Below are 20,925 nucleotides of genomic sequence, written 5' to 3'. Positions count from 1 at the left end.
TAATAGTTACCATGGGTAGCAAAAATCAGACAAAAACTGGGATATCACACCCATTTAATAGGTGGAAATACCATGTTGAAGTGATGTATTTTGAGTAGATATGAAGAATAATGATAAATGGGCCAAAACGCATGTAAACAATAAGTTCCTCTAATTTGAACTTTAAGTATAGTGTTCTTAGCCTCTCTCCCTTAATAACTCCCTATAAACCAGCGTTCTTGTTTCTACCGGTCACTTACTTAGCTATATAATGTTACAACTCATACATAAGCTTACCATTTAGCACAAGTCTTGCTTTTGTATGCTGGTTCCCTGACAATGAACATATGTGCAATATTTTGAAACATATGTAGGAATTAAAGGAACTTATTGATCATATGCGTTTTGCTCCGACCGTGCAAACCAATGGAGAATGGTGACGAATGGAAACAGGCTCCTTTTAACGCGTCGCACGGTCGACACAAAAATATGATATATGTTATAATACTATAAACATAGAGAATTCGCATGTGAAATGCGAGGAATTTGCCAGCAAGGAAATGATAGAGATGACTCAACCGGTAAAGATGTATAACAGTAAGGTTTATTAGAGCATTAAACTGTATGTCTGTGTGTGAGTGAATGCGACATAATAACACATAATATAAGACAGGCCGTCATGTAAACAAAGAGTGTGTATACAAATATATGTATGTGAGTGCAAGAGATACAAAGCATAGAAAAGAGTCTATAATAATTATGTTAAAATTCCAGACACCAGGATAAGAAATACCAGTTCTTAGTTAAGATACACAGTACTTAGAAAGTCTGTATATAAGAGGTTGAAGCGTTGAGGAAGAGCTAAGTCACTTGTCATGCAGTTGAGGCTTCTATGCCAGGCCGGGCTACTTGATACAGATGGTTTCTCACAGGTGTTGAATTCTGGCTGTTATTTCGTGGTAAAACAATTCACACAAACAGTAGTGTTGAGAGAAGCTGCAGTTGTTGTTGGTAGCTTGTGTACGTAGAGAAGTCGTGTTGACGTTGGGGACGAAGCTTGTAGTAAACAGTTGAACGATGGTGTTGATGTCATCGCTGGAAACTGGCTGGTTGGTGTTCTGTGTGGTCAACGACCAGACCTCAAAAGGTCAGTAGCCGCACCAGTTTGTCGCGGATTAAGCAGGCTATTTATAGGTACAAGGAGGCTCCAGAAACATCATAAAAACACTCTCTCACGTGACCTTATTAGATGGCCACGATTGGTCGGTATGCACCCTGGCGCCAAACAGGACTGGAGACAAATGCCGCGCAAATAAAAGTCAGTCAGGGTGATGGACACAGCGGGGGCGAAGGCGGGAAAGAGATGTTACCTGCTACGTTCGCATTTGTAAATAAATAACCGAGAGAAGTGGTTTCACTACATAGCGTCGCACCAGTCGGTTTGTCAAAGACAAACAGACGAAACAGGAAATAATAGTAGTGAAAAAACTGAAAGAACGGTTGGTCCTATAGCTGGCACTTAGTCACCATTTAAGAGAAGCTATGTGAACAGAATCACATCGAGCTGCATAAACAGAATCACGTCGGGGTCACCACTTGTAATGGCAGGAATATGTTAACGTTAGGAGGGTTACCAATTGTAACAGTTATAGATTGAACGATAACAATGATCAACATTTTTATAGAAAATATTTATTTTTACCGTTACATTTTATGTTGCCATACCACGACAGGTAGGCCAGTGTAATAGTATATAAAACATGCAAGGTTCAGAATTTCGGCCTGTATCTGTATGTACCTTTTTTTATAGTAGTAATTGTATAGAGAGAGAGATGGTAGGATTATGATGTGGGTGACGTTGTCTCACAGTGGCTGACAGTGTCAGCCAGGCTTCATTCTCCATGAGTCGTCAAGTGACCACTGGTGACTAAAAAAAAGAAAAGAGGAAGTTTGCTTGGAGGTCTCCTGTTTTTATAGCCATGAAGCAGGGCAGTGAGTGCAAAGGATTTAGCTTGTTTATCTCTATTCTAGATGGAGTAGAAGAGGTCAGAAAAGGGTCAAGTGGTGGAGACCGCTTCGGCCTAGCTATTCAAATATGGGTATAGTGGATCGAATCCACTTCACACCTGCCAGAATATATATATATATATATGCACAAAATTTTAAATTTTGGGGGAGGTGAGAATTTAAAAAATGTTGAAAACATGGTTTTTTGCATACTTGAAATCTCCATCATTGAAAACATAGGAATCCACTGGAAAAAAAATTCGGAAGGGTCGTATGGGGGTGGGGGCCAACAACCTCCTATATGGGCAAGGGCCAAAATTTGACTTCCCCTAGAACCCTACCTGAGTAATGAAAAACCTTCATGCCAAATTTAGTACAGATTGATCCAGCACTTTCGCCATGCATAGAAGTGACACATACACATGTAACGGTTGCGATTGGTTGTTGTTATTGCAGTAATTCTCTTGTTCGGGTTCACCACTTTGTAACAATAAAGTTTTTAGCTGAAGTCGAGGGTCACCACTTGTACGATAATAATTTGTTGTTATAATGACATGTTGCAGGATGCGAAAGATGAACAATTCACAAAGTTTTAAAAAAAATATTTATTTACCGTTACATTACAATACCTTACCATGACGGGCAGGTTATAATAGATCCATAAACATACTTCATTGTTTAGTAGTAATCCACACAGAGAGAGATAGTGGTGTTGTAAAAGAATAGAATCAGAGCTAGTATGAGTTGTAGGGTTGTGGGACGTTGTCTCACAGTTGCTGAGAGTAAACTTCATTTCTCCCTCTGACTAAGGTTCTAGCTGATGTAGAAGAGGTTAGACAGGGTCAAGTGATGAAAACATTATTTTGGCCTAGCTAAAGGCATCTGGAAAATATAAGACTGCTGTCAGAGAAAAACCATTGTTCCACCATGGGAAAAGTTCTGTTGCAGTGTTAATTTAGATTTGGCTATAGTGGATCGAATCCACTTCATGCATGCAAGATCCACTACACACATACAGTGAATTTTATATATATATATATATATATATATATATATATATATATATATATATATATATGTACACATGTATGTATCTATGTATATTTGTGCTTGTCTTTGTCCTCCCATCACCACTTGACTACTGGTGTTGGTGTGTTTACATCCTCATAACTGAGAGGTTCAGCAAGACAACCGATAGAATAAGTACTAGGCTTAAAGAACAATAAGTCTTTGGGGGTCGATTTGTTCGACTAAAATCCTTCAAGGTGGTACTCCAGCATGGCCACAGTCAAATGACTGAAACAAGTAGAATAAAAGAATATATATATATGTTTATATAAGCAATAATTATAACACTATAGAATATGGAGGCTTGTTCCTGCTCAAAATTGATTTCCTCTTATTTTACAATTTTATACAGCATATTTTTATGGTTAGCCTTGAGACAAGTTTGGTGGACAGACTCTGAACAAAGCTGCAGTGGAAAAACCGTGTAGGTCATAATAACCATAAAAATATTACCATCCAGAGAACTGAACATTGAATTACTCATTGGAGGAATTTACAGCATGAGTGACGACTCCTGGAACATAACTGAGTCACCATGATAGTATATTCTCTGTATAGAATACACAAATCCAACAGCTTCTCAAGAGATATAAACTTGAGTGAGTATAGAAGTAAATGTAGAGATAAACAAGTTAGACAGGTCAATATATAATGTGTATTCAATACAGGAAATGCAAATAATGTATATCTGTTTACAGAGAAAAAGGTTTGACTTACACAGAACAGAAATGATATCGAGAATTAAAGGGGTTGAATTAAAGAATTAAAGTGGTCCAAATTAATGTCTATAGATTGATTCCACCGTTGTATGAGATGAGTCTCCATCTTAGGGAAGAGATCTTACATCTGAGGTGTTGAAAGATGGAATGATTTTGTGGAGAGCTAAGTGTATTAGAAGAGTGAATTGGGGAGGTATTCAGATATATACGTATATATATATATATATATATATAGGTGCAGGAGTGGCAGTGTAGTAAGTAGCTTGTTTACCAACCACATGGTTCTGGGTTCAGTCCCACTACGTTGCATCTTGGGCAAGTGTCTTCTACTATAGACTCGGGCCAACCAAAGCCTTGTGAGTGGATTTGGTAGACGGAAACTGAAAGAAGCCCGTCATATATATGTGTGTATATATATATATATATATATATATATATATGTGTGTGTGTGTGTGTGTATATGTTTGTGTGTCTGTGTTTGTCCCCCCCAACATCGCTTGACAACCGATGCTGGTGTGTTTACGTCCCCGTAACTTAGTGGTTCGGCAAAAGAGACCAATAGAATAAGTACTAGGCTTACAAAGAATAAGTCCTGGGGTCGATTTGCTCGACTAAAAGGCGGTGCTCCAGCATGGCTGCAGTCAAATGACTGAAACAAGTAAAAGAGTAAAAGAGAGAGAGTATTCCTATTGTATACATGTATGTTATTAATAACACCTAGAAGAAGCTGCTTCTTTTCCAGTCACTTCAGTGAATGGAGCTTGGCCAGGAGAAACAGATGTCATCAGACATATCAGTGGGATGGAAAGTTGTGTGCCATCTATTACTTTTTCATCCTGTTTTGTATATTTTCATGGGTCAACTATGAAAATTAGATTTGAATGGTTTCTGTTTTTTTTGGATGTGTATTGCTAATAATAATGATGGTGATGATAGCAATAATAATGGGACCCTGAGGAGATGGAGTATCCTATATTTTATAATATTTTATGATATGTATTAATCATTCTGGATGTTCTATCGAAATGTACATAGGTCTATTTATTTGTTATTATTATTGTTTTTGATTTATATATATATATATATATATATATATATATATATATATATATATATATATACTGTTGTGTCTGGGTAGAGTCATTTTCTTTTTGTGCCTTATAGTTTAACACACTCACCAGTAAAATTTCCACTTAACCCTTATTTTTATTTTCCTAAAATTTTCGTTGCTTCTTGCAACCTTTTCAATAGTCTTGACTCTGTCCGTTATTTACACTGCGTTCCTTTTTGTTTGTTTGTGCGCATGTGTGTGGGTCAGTGTGTGTGTGTGCCTATGCATGCATGCATGTATGTGTGTATGTATGCATGTGTGTATGTATATATGTGTGTATGCATATGTATATATGTATGTATGTGTGTGCATCTGTATGTATGTATTCTGCATATTCATGTGCTTGCATGTCCGTGTTTGTGTATTTTTATGTATGTATGTGTGTGTGTGAGCGTTTGTTTGTATACATATGCACCTCTGTCTCCTTGTGTATGCATGTCTGTGCGTGTGTGTGTGTGTTTTGCAACTATGTACCATGTTTGTATGTATGGATGTGCATCTCCATATGTGTGGATACGTGTCTCCATATGTGTCCTTGTGTGAAGTAAAGTGTGTGTGTGTGTATATATGGTCATGTGTTTCAGTCTCCATTTGCATATGTGTGCTTGTCTATTGATACAGCCTATGTACCTATCCGTCTGTATGTGGATCTGTTTATTATAAGGCACAAAAAGAAAATGACTCTCCCCAGACACAACAGAATATGTTTCAACACACGAACTCACATAAAGAATCTTGCAAACCAAATCCAAAAGCGAAATGCGTGTATATATATATATATATATATATATATATACTAGCATGTTACATGCAATTGAAGAATAAGACGTTTCTGTTATATTTTCTTTAAGGAACTGGAATACCTATGATTCGAATTTCATCAAAATTGCACATGAGGGTTCTTTTCCTCTTTACACACCCTAAAAAAATTCTAATCATGACACATGTATCCCCTACTATTGATCTTTTTATGCGCATATTCCAAAATTCCAGTCTTCTGGGACCTATAAAAAGGATTTTGCTCCTGAAAAATGGAGCTCATGGAGCTCTAAAATGTGGGAATGAAGGCTACTATTGGGGGCGGGGGTGTTAATGTCAACCAGAGAAGTTGAATTGTTGGGAATGTTTTTAACTTGGGTCTTATAGTATGCCTGTATATATGTGAGAGTATAGTCTCACTTTAATAGTTTCAGTATGAAATTGAAAGTATTAAAGTGAAAGTATTTGAAATTACAGTAGCGACATGTTATTGTTTCACCTTTGACAGGTAATACTGAAATAGTGGAATAGTTTCAGTGTTAGAGTGAGAGCATCTGACATTACAGTAGAGTGATGTTATTGTTTCACTTTTGACACATAATACTGAAACAGTGGAGGAGATATGATATTGCTGTGGGCTCGAACTATGCAGGAAGTTAAACATTTTTTTCACCTAAGACACTACATGGACTCTAAGTAAGGCATGTGTAAATTTGGAATGAAATTGGTTGTGTAGTTCTCGAGTTTTAGGGATTCACACAGACACACATTCTCATCTTTATATATATAGATATATACACACACACACACAAACGCATATATATATATATATATATGTGTGTGTGTGTGTGTGTGTGTGTGTATCAATATAAATACATGAAAATCAATGAAGTTTGGTAAAAAAAAGGTGATCATGTACATACTTTCTTGCTGTTGTCATTATAACACCTCGTTGTAAACAATATTCCTTGTTGAGCATATGCAAATAGGTTTGTTTTGCTTCCCACTCTTGAGCAGCCAACATACAGTTGTCCATGTGAGAAGCAGGGCTCTTCCAAGAGAAGACCAGCTACAGAGAGGGTTTGACCCTGAGATTTGTTAATGGACATGGCAAAAGTGATACGAAGAGGGAATTGCAGTCTTCTGAATGTAAATGGAATTTCTGGTCCTGATAGAGTAATAGGAATTCTTGGAATAAAGACATCATCACCTTTTCCACATCCAGAAAGAATGGTAGCCTCCCTATTATTCGAATTTCATCAAAATTGCATATGAGGGTTCTTTCCTTCTTTACACACCCTAAAAAAATTCTAATCATGACACATGTATCCCATACTATTGATCTTTATGCGCATATTCCAAAATTCCAGTGTTATGGACCCTGTAAAAAGGATTTTGCTCCTGAAAATGGAGCTCATGGAGCTGAAAAATGTGGGAGTTAAGGCCCCTATTGGGGGTGGATGTGTTAATGTCAACCAGAGAAGTTTAATTGTTGGGAATCTTTTTAACTTGTGTGTAATATGTATTGTTTGAATTTCTTTGAAATAGGAAATATATGTATGTTCACTGGGTTTGTAAAAGAGATCAAAGCTACAGGAAAGCAAAAGACGAATGATCACGATAATCAGTCAGCTACCGTAGCCTAGTCGTTACTACTCCCCAATGTAGGATTCCTCACCATACAGGTGACAGGCACAGCTGTAAGATGCATTATGGATCTATAGCAATTGGAAGGGCACGACTCAATTGAAATAACGTGTAACATTTGGAGTAAAGGGAAATGAAAGTGTCGCCTCTGGAGTTTGCAAATGACCACTATACCAATAGGTAACTGGGCAGAAAAAATTTACAATCAATAAATGTCATAGAACAACCAGTCACTTAACTGGGAAGGCCTTGAAATCAATGTTACCAACTGGGGACTATGTGTGTCGCAGTGATAATAAAAAGACTCAAAGGAGGTCTGCAACAAAATAATTTTACTCAACACATTGCAAGTGAATCAGTGGAGGCAAAGATGAGTCTCATTTACTTGACAATTTATGCATCATATTGTAGAAATCACAATGTAAGTATATCTGAAAGGATAGTCTTACACTGTTGTACCGTTGAATTACAAATAATGCTCATCTGTTATGTTCGGGTGACCCTATAGCTTCCAATAGTACAACTGTCTTTGCTTAGGAAAAATGACTAAATTATGGGTGTGAAGTGCCCATGAAGGGGTCTTTTTAACTTGTAAGAAGAAGAAATTTTAGAAATATTACTTTATTTGTGTGTAATATGTATGGTTAAAATTTCATCAACATCAAAAATATATGAATTTTCATGGGGGTTATGGCCATTATGCATAGACTATAATTTCCAAATTTCATAAAGATCCATTCAGTACTTTTGACGTAGTTTTGGATAAAAGAAAATGACTAATGTGTGTGTTTGTGTGCATGTGTATGTGTATGGGTGTATATATGTATAGATATCTGTATGCATGTATATATGTGTATATATATGTGTACATATTACATGTACATCTAAATAATATATATACATCTACACATATGTATACATATACATGTATGCCTATAGATCTATATCTATCTATCTATCTATCTATCTATCTATATATATATATATATATATATATATATATATATATATATATATATATATATATATATATATACATATACGTGTACATATACATCTATATGTATACATATACATCTCTCTGTCTCTCTCTCTCTCTCTCTCTCTCTCTATATATATATATATATATATATATATATATATATATATATATATATACATCTATATATATATATACATGTATATGGATACATCTGTGCAGATATATATATATGCATGTATGTATGTATATATGTATGCCTGTATATATGTGAGAGTATAGTTTCACTGTAGTAGTCTCAGTATGAAAATGAAACCATTAAAGTGAAAGTATCTGTCATTACAGTATTGAAATGTGATTGTTTCAGTTTTGATACTGAAATAGTTTTCTTTTTCTGTCAGTGTTTCTCCTTCCTTTCTTTTTGTATTTGTTGTTGGATCGTTCGTAAAGATTCATAAGAGAAAGTAGGAGTTGAAAGGATTTGTAAAGGTAGTAAAAAGAGGAAATTAGATTTTATTAGAGGGGAAAATGTTAATTTGTGTAGTTTTATGGATTTTATTCGTAATTGGGAGTTATTTTGACGGAAAAAATGACACTGTCACCTAAGTTATGATATTTAGAATATTAATTCCGATTCTTTCATCCAAGAAATTTGGAATTGTGTAAATGTATGAATTTTAAATATATACACACATACACAAAGAATTTGCCTTTTATAGATAAGATATATAGAGTCCTCTTTTGACTTCCCACTGGGGTCCTTTGATATCACTTCTATTTGATATACAAAAATCTCTGTGTTGCAGTAAGCCATTAAGGGGACATGAGGTGTTGCCTCTGCACGAGACTGTCCAGTCTATGTCAATTCTGGCCCCCAGAAATGGCTTAGGGATCATCTTTATATAAAGTAAAATTAGTTGACAAGAATTTCTTACTTCAGAGGTCTAGTATATTAAGGCCTATGAGGTCACAGATGTTTATGCTGTTGATGGCTGGCCTGCCCATTTTTCTGTCACCTGGTATAGCTGCTGTGAGCTTGGTTTTTAGGGCATCCAGAGTGTGAGCTACCAGAATGTAGTGATCAGCTTATTGTAGTGCAATGATTTGTTCAGATGGGACTTAGTGGAAGGCATGTAGCCTTCTGTTGTTGGAAAAGTTGTTGAGTTTGAAGCTGGGTGGCTGCTGCCTTTCCTGCACAGTGATGGGATCACACTGACAAAGAAATTATTAAACAACTAGCAGAAATACCCGGCGTTGCCCGGGTTAAAGAGAATAATGAAATCTAAAAACGCCGTCTAGACTACGCATCATCTTTATATATAGAGATGTATATACACACACGCACCCAAACACACGTATATATATGTATATCAATATAAATATATGAAAGTCAATGAAGTTTCGTAAAAGAAGGTGATCATGTACATACTTTCTTGCTGTTGTGATTATAACACCTCATTGTAAACTATGTTCCTTGTTTTCCCTTGTGGAGCATATACAAATAGGTTTTTTGTTGCTGCCCACTCTTGAGCAGTCAACATACAGTTGTCCATGTGAGAAGCAGGGCTCTTCCAAGAGAAGACCAGCTACAGACAGTGTTTGACCCTGATATTTGTTTATGGACATGGCAAAAGTCACACGAAGGGGGAATTGTAGTCTTCTGAATGTAAAAGGAATGTCTGCTCCTGATGGAGTAAGAGGAATTCTTGGAATAAAGACGTCATCCCCTTTTGCACATCCAGAAAGAATGGTAGCCTCGATAATGTGTGACATCATTTTCTAAATAATGCTCATCTGTTATGTTCGGGTTAAAATTTCATCAACGTCAAAAATATATGAATTTTCATGGGAGTTATGGCCGTTATGCAAAGAATATAATTTCCAAATTTCATAAAGATCCATTCAGTACTTTTGACGTAGTTTTGGATAAGAAAACAAATGACTAATGTGTGTGTTTGTGTGCATGTGTATGTGTGTGTGATGGGTGTATATATGTATAGATATCTGTATGCATGTATATATGTATATATGTGTACATATTACATGTACATCTATATATATATATATACATCTACACATATGTATACATATACATGTATGTACTGATCTATATATATATACATATACGTGTACATCTATATGTATACATATACATCTCTCTCTCTTTCTCTCTCTCTCTTTCTCTCTTTCTCTCTCTCTCTCTCTGAAAGTATCTGTCATTACAGTATCGAAATGGTGTACATATACATGTATATGTATACATATGCATCTCTCTCTCTCTCTCTTTCTGTCTCTCTCTTTCTCTCTCTGTGAAAGTATCTGTCACTACAGTATCGAAATGTGATTGTTTCAGTTAGTGGAATAGTTACATTTTTAAAGTGAAAGTATTTGACATGAGTGTTTTTGTTTCACTTTTGACACTTAATACTTAAATAGTGGAGGAGATATTATGTTGCCGTGTGCTCGAACTCTGCAAGAAGTTAATAATTTTTTTTGACTAAAACACAACTGGAACCCTAAGTAAGGCATGTGTAAAATTTGAATGAAATTGGTTGCGTAGTTCTTGAGTTTTAGGGATTCACACAGACAGACAGACAGACAGACAGACAGACAGACAGACAGACACACACACACACACACATTCTCATTTTTATATATATATAGATACAGAAGCCCACCTGCAGCCTTCTACAACTTCTGTTTAAACACCGATGGGCTCAGATTTATACCTACCAACCACAACTTGGGTCACTGTATCTGTGTGAAAGTGGCAGAGGGGATTCACAAATTTGGGTGAGTGACCAAACTTCCTGAGAACACCCCCACAGATGTTCCTTGATTAGAGTGTCAAAGTCCTTTGGCACATTCAAAAATACAATGAATAAGCTTTTATGTTGCTACCTGAAGCTGCCTTGTAGTAAAATCATGTCATTTCTGCTTTGATCACTGCCAAATCTGTCCAGTAACTCAGGTATGATGTTTTCTGGTAATGACTAGACCAGTCTTTTGAGTATGACTTTGGACAGGACCTTCTCAGAAATGATCGGGGATGTTGGAACCCTACTGTTGGAACAAGTATTCATGCACATTTATGAATGTACATAAATGCACACATACAAATACGTGTACACATGCTTTCAACACACACACACACACATACACTTTGAAATATACTTACAAACATACACACACACAAATACATACATAAACCTCATTGTACCCTTTCTTTCTTTTTCCAGATTCCCTGTTGCTGTCCCTATATATAGCTCCAGGTCCGTCCAGTTGCAGTAGACAGAAGGCATTTCAGCTTTGACCTCCATCTCACCTGTGTAGGGCAGGTATGAAGTCTTATGGGGAAATTTCAGATTCCAAGGAAACTGGTTACAGTCCATAGTGAAACAAGAATTAATTCATAGGAAGGCTTGTGGAAGAGTTTTTTAAATTTTAATTAACACCATCAGGAGTGACTAATTGAATGATTCAGAACCATTTTAATTCATCATAAAGTGTAGAAGACTGAGAGTAAAAAATTGTCACTTGGACAGAAAGTTGCCAACCAAAGAATCATTAATGTATCTTTATTTAAGATAGTAGCATTTGTTTAAGATAATAGTATTGAAAGTAATTTAACTGCTATTTCTTGTGGGTTGAGTGACTGCATGGAGGCTCCTTTGGCTGCTGTTGTTGTCGTTGTTATCATCTGTGTCACCTCTACATTAACTCAACTTATGTTTAAAAAACCTGACTACAGAGTGTAATGTTTAATCAGAAATTGAGAAAATATACCCAATTGTTCGACCATTCTACCAATCTCATTGAATTTCCACTGTTGTTACTGCTGTTGTCATTGTTGTTGCTGCCTTTATCATTGTCAGCATCTCTGCCCAATTGTACATGTGTCCACACTTCCTGCAACTGTACAACCAATACTTATGTTCCTCAATTACCACAGAACATCACGAATATCATTTTTAAGAACTCTAAGTTTAGACTGACCAAGGAATTCATGGTGAATATCTCAAGCTTGTCTCTTGTATCGCTGAAGTTTGAAAATACAGCTATTTACTCATCTAATAGTTCGGCTTTTGAAAATTTTAGAACACTAAGCATTCTTGAATTCTTTGGGTGCTATTTTCAGCCCAGAATATTGTACACAGCCTTTGCCAATGCTAAACAGCTAACCAAGTTATACATCACTTCAACAAAAATTAAGGAGCTGTCTGAGTATTTCTTTGAGAATTTGCGTTGGACCCAGTTGACTCACTTGTCTTTGATACGCTGTGGGTTTGACACTTTCAATGGCACACAGTTTTCAACTCTGAAATACTTGCGGGATTTAGACTTTTCTGAGAATTTTATCAAGACTACCATTTGGGGCATTAATCCGTCATTGAACGTCTTGAAAATTCCCCATAGCAGTCTTCAGCATTTGCCTGCTTTTGTTAGTTCCAGAGGTGAGTCTTACTACCCAAATTTAACACGTTTGGAAATTGGTGTCGAAAGAATTCCTCATTTGAATGAGACAACATGCAAGGGACTGCAACATCTACAACATTTGTATATATGGTGCGATCAATTAGAAAAAATCAATTCCTTGTTCAAGCCCATGCAAAACCTTCAAACATTTCATCTTTGTGCTTCTTTATTTAGCCATCAGCCAAAACTTAGGATTACAAGTTCAAATTTTCGAAGCAAAACCCTTCAAAATCTGACACTGGAAAATGTGCGTGTTTTTGCAGATACCCAGATAGATTTGTTTCGCTATTTTCCAAGCCTCATCAGCCTTCAGTTAATCGTAACTACTTTGTTAAGTGACTCTAAATCAATCAACCAATCACTGGCATTTCTTCCAAATTTAGTTACTTTACAAATGAGTTTCTCCAATCTGAAAACCATTCCAAAAGTTATATGCAACATGGTTAACTTAACTTCTTTAAACTTGAAAGGCAACGCAATTGTGTGGTGGAATGATACCAATTGCTTTGTCATGAAGAAACTACACTTTCTCTCTTTCTCAGAGAACAGAATAAGTATTGTAGGGGATAAAACCTTTTCCCCCTTACTTATAAACAACAAAAAACTCAGATGGGATTTGTCCCTTAACCCTTTCTTGTGTAACTGTGAAAATGCCTGGTTTAAGAGCTGGGTAGAAAAGAACCACCAAAAATTCTTATACTATCCTAAAGACTTCACATGTGACACTCCAGCAGATTTGAGAGGTAAACAGCTGTCAGATATCGACCTTGGAAACAACATATGTGGAGTCAGTGTTATGCCATCAGTTGGGATCACTATTGGAATTGTGTTGGGCTCACTGATGTTTGTGTTTGTAGTGGTTGCCAGCATCTCATACTACAAGAGATGGGCTTTGCGCTATATCTGTTACTTGCTCAAGTCTCGCAAGAAGCAGGAAAGAAGCCAACAAGATGAGAAAAGTTATGTGTATGATGCATTCATCTGCTATCATAACAGTGATAGTAAATACCTGCTGGAAAAGCTGCAGCCAAAACTAGAAGAGGAAAATAACTTTCGGTTGTGCATCCATGATCGAGATTTTGTTCCAGGATGGGACATTGTTGATAATATTGTTGAAAGTATTGAGAAGAGCCACAAGATTGTGCTGCTTCTCTCAAACAACTTTGCCCTCAGTGAGTGGTGCCAGTTTGAATCGACAATGGCTCAGCAGCGACTCTTCAATGAGAAAAAGAACACTTTGATCCCAATTCTTCTTGAACCAATCAAAATTAAAAATCAAACATCCCGGCTAACCATTCTCTTGAAGGAAAAGACCTACCTAGAATGGACAGATGACAAAAATGGTCAAAAGTTGTTTTGGGCACGTCTTTTAAATACCATGAGGGGTCCTTGAGTGTCATTTAAACATAACAAAAGAATCATAAGGATTTAACCATTTCTGTGCCATTTTTGATGGTGAAATTTTCAATGTGTAACATTTTAATGGTAACAATTTAACACATGACATTATGACTGTGATAAAGTCTAATGTTTTTCTGACCTGTAAAACTTTAAAACCATAATATGTTGATAATGAAAACTAGTGGCAAAAGACCTCCACACCAAATGTGAATACAAACAAAAAAAATTACCTGCAAACATTTTCTCAGATACGGAACATTTTGATGGCTAAAAATTTAATATATACCATCTTAATATGGAATATTTTAGCATGAAAATTCTGAAGGTAAAACTTGTAGTGGTATAAAGACTTAATGCAAAAATAATGCAAAAAAGAAATTTTTTACTAGCAAAAAATTTACCAGTTTAATGGATATTTTTAATTGTGAAGATTTAAAGGCAAAATATTTATTGTAAACAACCTGATACGAGGAATTTTAAAGGACATTTTGTCTTTTGTCAGGAAGAATGTTAATATTCTAATGCAGAATGTTCCTAATGGCAACATTACATACATACATACATATGTATCTATGTATATGTGTATGCATACATACGTGTGTATGTATGTATATATATATATATATATGTATATATATATATATATATATATATATATATATATATATATATATATATATATGCTGCATAGGTATAAGGGTAAAAAAATTAAAATAATTTATTACCAGTGGTTCACATGCTTAATAATAGTCATAAGACAAAGAAGACCCTTTATACACTCATATATATATATATATGACAGGCTTCTTTTCAGTTTCCATCTACCAAATCCACTTGCAAGGCTTTGGTCAGTCCAGGGCTATGTAGATGATACTTGCTGAAGGTGCCATAGAGTGGGACTGAACCCAAGTTACATGCAGATAAAAATTAATGATTTTTTAAATTATTGAATAATATTGTTAATGGTTACTGACATTTAACAGGAAATATTTTTAATGTCAATCATTTTTGTTGCCAACAATTTTTTATTATTTACTTGTTGACTACAATTTTAATAGGAGCAATTTAACAGGGCATAATCTAATGGTAGTGAAGGCAAGTGGCTTAGTGGTTAGGGTGTTAGACTCATAATCATAAGATTGTGATTTCGATTCCTGGACCAGGTGACGCGTTGTGTTCTTGAGCAAAACACTTCATTTCATGTTGCTCCAGTCCACTCAGTACTCTTGTGATGTCCAGCGTCCCATCCAGATGAGAAATATATACGCTATTGAAACTGGGAAACTAGCCCTCATGTGCCTGGCATGACTCCAGAAGGAAACATTTATTTATTTTTAAAATCTAATGGTAACACTTTAGCAGTGGACATTTTAATAACTTATTTTAATAGTGAACAATATTTTTTGCCTGACCTTTGCCTGGAAAAGAAGATCAGGAAAAGACAGCCGCAAACACTTTCTGGTCACTGTTTGTGGCACTACGAACTGGAAGCATCCAAGTTAGTCTTGTGGAACCCACTTCATGGTGATATATGAAGAGGAAAATATTGTCACACTTACTTTGACAACATGATTGCAGACACTGGCCTGGAATGTATCCAAGACCTCAAAGCAGTTGTGTTGGACCAAGAAGTGTGGTGGGTGGACAGTGTTGCTGCAGCCTGGGTTGGAACCCGGCCAAAAAAGAAAAAAAAAAAGAATTTTTTTTAAATCCCCAAGTGAAACATTAAGAGATGTCTGTTCTTAACACACAGGAAGGATACATTGAACAGCTCCAGAGCTAAGTAATGACACTTAAAACTATAAAGAGAGAGTCCCCTACCACCTACACTAGTCTGAAACAAAGACTAACCCTTTAACATTCAGATTACTCGATGAAATGTAATGCATGTTCATTCACATTGTTTTGAATTGTTCATGCATTATCTCATAGCTTTGAGATTTCAATGATATGATTGTTTAGTTTTAGAATGACATCGTAAAGGAGGTATAAGAGATGAGACCTGGAGAGTTTGAACATAAAACAGGTAGAATATTTGGTTCAGATCTGGCCAGTTTAAACCCTTCAATATTCAGATTGCTCTGTCAAATGTAATACTTATTTATTCACATTATTTTGAATTAATCATGGCTTCAGTTCTATATTTAAGAGATGAGGAATTATGTACATTATTTATTAGGTTGGCAACTAAGTTCCCGCCATTTTTTAAAATTAAAAGTTTTTTAAAGGTTTAATAAAAAATAACAACTAATTAATCAATAATGTATTCACTCTTGTTGTTTACAACTTCTTCCAAACGTTCAACAAGATTTTGAATACCTCATTGGTAGAAATCACCTGATTTTGACTTGAAAAATTGATCCAACCAAGCTCTCAATTCTGCATCAGTATTGAATGAAATGCTGCAGATAGCATTTGAAAGAAATCGAAAGAGGTGGAAATCTGTTGGTGCCAAATCAGGAGAGTATGGTGAGTGTGGCAGCACTTCCCAGTCATGCATTTGAATGGCTTCCTTGGTCATATTGGCGATATGAGAGTGGGCATTGTCGTGAAGCAGAAGAACCCCATGCTGATGATTAGGTCTTTTCTCTTGAATAGCCATGTTGAGTCGTTCCATCTGTTGAACATAGACTTCTGCATTGACCGTTTGGTTCTGTTCAAGCAATTCATAATGGATAACCCCTTCCCAGTCCCACCATACATGGATGAAGATCTTCTTTTACGCACGGTGTCGCTTGTTTACCGGGGCTAAGCCATCCCTTATGCTGCTTCATATTGATGTACAGGCACCATTTTTCATTGCCAGTAATGATTCAGTAAAAAAATTGTTGCTTGTATCCATGAGTTGAGCAGTGATGAGCAAGCAAACCAGCAGAAATTGTGACTCGTTGATTTTTGTTGTTGTCACTTAAAGCATGCAGAACCCATGCTCCATACTTCTGAACCTTTCCCATCGAGTGAAGATGCTTCTCTATAGCAGTGTGGGAGCATTCCATTTTCTCTGCCAATTCCCTTGTCATTTGACGATAATTTTCATGCAAAAGTTGGTTTAATCACTCTTCATCAAACTCAACTGGACGGCCAGAATGAGGTGTTTCTTTGAGGTCAAAATTTCGGTTTTTGAACTTGGCATACCAAACATGAGTGGTTCTTTCAGTTATGGAACCCTCTCCATACACAAATGTCGCGAGCAGCTTTTGCCGCCTTAGAACCTAGATTAAAAACAAAAAGAGGGAGGTGTCGAAAATGCTCATTTTTCTTAACTCTAAAATTAAACAATCACATCATCAAAATTTCAAAGCTATAAGATAATCCATATGGCGTAGTGGTTAAGAACATGGCCTACTAACCCCAAGATTCCGAGTTCAATTCCAGGCAGTGGAGAAAATAGGGTGACTTCCTCACTTGCACCTCAAATATACACCCTTGAACAAGAAAAAAAAAAAATTCCAAAATGATTCAAAAATAAAATTCTCGTAAAAAATAAATTCCAAAATTTAAAAACACGGAGGGAACTTAGTTGCCAACCCAATGGCATTATTTACATTTGATGGATATTGTTTGTTGTTTACACGTTTCAGCTGATATACCCTCCAGCCTTCATCAGGTGTCTTGGGGAAATTTTGAATGTGGGTTCTCATTCCTAAGGTATTTTTCAATGTTGTTGCTATTATTATTATTATTATTGTTGTTGTTGTTGTTATTACTATTATTATTATTCAGGTCACTGCCTGGAATCGAACCCAGAATCTTGGGGTTAGTAGCCTGTGCTCTTAACCACTATGCCATATGGATTATCTCATAGCTTTGAAATTTCCACAATGTGATTGTTTAATTTTAGAATGACATTGTAGGGTAGGTGTGAGAGGTCAGAACCAGTCGGCTTGAACATAAAACAGATAGAATATTTGGGCTGGACATGGCCAGTTTAAATGCTACAAAGTTACACAGGAAGGACTGTGAGGCAGAAAAAGGTGTGAGTCACACCACTTAATAATCCGTACACTCCAAGGCCTTCCTGTAAAGGGAGAGCTGACAGACAAGGAGGGGGAGGGGATAATGCAGAAGATAAAAAAGTTTTTTCCCTTCCTCAAAAGCCTCCCCAGACTCAGCATAAGGATTTAAGGGGTCAGGGGACAGGGAGAAAACTGATTCCCTGCTTACCACTAATGTACCTTCTTGTTCAAACCCTCCCTACACAAATTTGATACAAGGGAATTAAGGAGGTATGGGGAATGGTGGAGTAAAATAGGGTCTGACTTCCTCACTTGCACCTCAATTATACATCCTTGAGAATTTCCATACAGTTGCCAGAAGAAACTCTCAATTCATCATCCAATTAGGACCCAACCATTTTAGGAACAAACACATCAGATGATGTGGTCCCAGAAAACAAATGGAAATGTCATGATTGGAATGTGTTTGAGCTGCTGGGTCAGGACTGACATGGCACTGAACACCACCACCACCACCCTCACTGCCACCACCACCACCACCACCCTCACTGCCACCACCACCACCACCACCACCACCACCACCATCCTATATACAAAGGATTTAAGGATGAGTAAAAAGTTTGATTCCCCAACCAACCTCCTGCACCCTTAACATGCACCCACCAGATCGTCCTTTATATAGGGAGCTGATAGATGAATTGGTAGGTGCTTAAGAAAAGAAGGGAATTTCTCACTTCTCATCAGACTTCTGATCCTTCTTTCTTAGAACTGATGGGGCTGTGATGTGAATGCTCCTCCCTCACACTCTTCAATGTGACTTAGAGAAGAAGAAGAAGAAACAGCCCCAGTACTTCACTGATATTTTATTTATTGACTATAAAGGGATGAAAGACAGAGTCAACCTCAGAGCACAAAGAGCTGGAACATACACCACAAAAAGCATGTTGTCTGATGCTCTACCAATTTGTTCAGTTTACAGTTCTAGATTGCTACTTTATTTAGTGGTCTGAAAAGATGAAAGCCAAAGTCAACATCAATGAGATTTGAACTCTGAGCACTGCTGAATGAATGTAAATTAAGCAGGGGGAATATTTACAAAGAAACGTACTGTAATAGGATGAAGAGAAGTAGAGCAGAGGGTACAGCACTAGACTGAGTTCCTAATTTTGATCCTCACATTCTGAGATCAACTTTGTGGATGCGGTTGTTATTGGACTAAGTTCACTTCACAAGTACATGACTTCAGGTGTTGAACCCCATTGAGCATCAAGTTGAGAAAGTGTCATCTTTTACTGTAAACCTTAGGGTAACTTAAACCTTGTGAATGAAGTCTGGAAGATGGAAATAAGCTTGAAAGCAGAATGCCAGGATAGCATTCCTCTTTCCAAGTGGTAGAATTTCTTCTTGTCCCTCTTAAATACTTCTTATACCTTGGCTGAATTTTTAGGTGTCCTGTCTGTTACAACAATGCATTCAGTGGAATCGAATTATTGACACTGAGAGATACCAATAATTATGGTGGTGGGTGAAGGCAGTGAGCTAGCAGAATGGTTAGCATGCCAGTCAAAATGCATTTCATCCGTCTTTATGTTCTGAGTTCAAATTCTGCCAAGGTCGACTTTACCTTTCATGCTTTGGGAGTCAATAAAATAAGTATGGTGGTAGTAGCAGCAGTAGCAACTTCTCCTTCTTCATCATCATCATCATCCTTCATTTTTGGAGATGGTTTGACTCTACGTCACAGACATAGGCAGCGTTTCTTAAAGGGAGCATTAGTCACAGCTGTGAGGTCATTACTGATTGATGCTACTGGCATCCCGTCAATTGTGTGCTTGAGATATTCAAAATAATAAATAAATGATTTATTCTCGTATTTATAAATTGTGTTCTTTATTTACAGGTTTTACATTTTTTGTCAAAATTTTATAAAATAAATAGGTGCAGGCATGGCTGTGTGGTAAGAAGCTTGCTTCCCAACCACATGGTTCCAGGATCAGTCCCCTTGCATGGCACCTATGGCAAGTGTCTTCTACTATAGCCTCAAGCCGACCAAAGCCTTGTGAGTGGATTTGGCAGACGGAAACTGAAAGAAGCCCATCGTATGTGTGTGTATCTTTGTGTCTGTGTTTGTTCCCCCCCATCACCACTTGACAACTGGTATTGGTGTGTTTATGTACCCATAACTTAGCGGTTCACCAAAGAGACTGATAGATTAAGTACATGCTTTAACAAATAAGTCCTGGTGTCGATTTGTTTAACTAAAAGGTGGTGCTCCAGCATGGACACAGTCAAATGACTGAAACAAGTAAAAGAATAAAAGAATATATACTTATGAGGATGTAGAAAGTCAGTTTGCCTGGGATACTCGTGAGCCTAGGGACACTCGTGAGCCTAGGGACATTCCAGGCACAGGCCTTGGAGAATTGCGACTGCTCTGATCTTTACTACACCTTCCATATGCCCTCACTCGGGTAACAAGCAGGATTTCGTTGTTACTATGATACCCAAACTGTTGCAACAAAAGTTATTGTTCCTCATACCTCTTCCTACAATCATCACCCATTCTCTTCTATTCTCCTTCAGTTACAAGGGCCATGGTAGGCCCTTGAGTTTGCAAGTTAGAAGATGATGTTCACAAGTGCTTGTATAAACAAGAAAAGCATCCAATACACAGTAAAGTGGTTGGCATAAGGAAGGGCATCCAACTGTAGAAGCCATGCCAAAGCAGACAATTGGAACCCAGTGCAGTCCTCTGACTCATCAGATTCTCTCAATCCATCCATGCCAGCAAGAAGACCAGGCATTAAATAATGATGAGGCAGA

General features: G+C 36.8%; 1 protein-coding gene across 1 annotated transcript in view; it reads left to right on the top strand.

Moving 5' to 3' along the window:
- Positions 1–19,975, top strand: part of LOC106868303 (toll-like receptor 1) — a 45,703-nt gene extending 25,728 nt beyond the window's left edge. The window contains exon 2 of the mRNA XM_014913492.3: positions 11,509–19,975. Within this exon, the coding sequence (XP_014768978.2) occupies positions 12,027–14,138 (2,112 nt within the window). The 5' untranslated portion in view covers positions 11,509–12,026 and the 3' untranslated portion in view covers positions 14,139–19,975. The remainder of the gene's footprint in view (positions 1–11,508) is intronic.
- Positions 19,976–20,925: the final 950 nt, after the last annotated feature.

Source organism: Octopus bimaculoides, chromosome 29 (genome assembly GCF_046866305.1).
Source record: "Octopus bimaculoides isolate indiv1 chromosome 29, ASM4686630v1, whole genome shotgun sequence".
NCBI lineage: Eukaryota > Metazoa > Mollusca > Cephalopoda > Octopoda > Octopodidae > Octopus > Octopus bimaculoides.
This window is presented reverse-complemented; position numbering and strand designations above follow the sequence as displayed.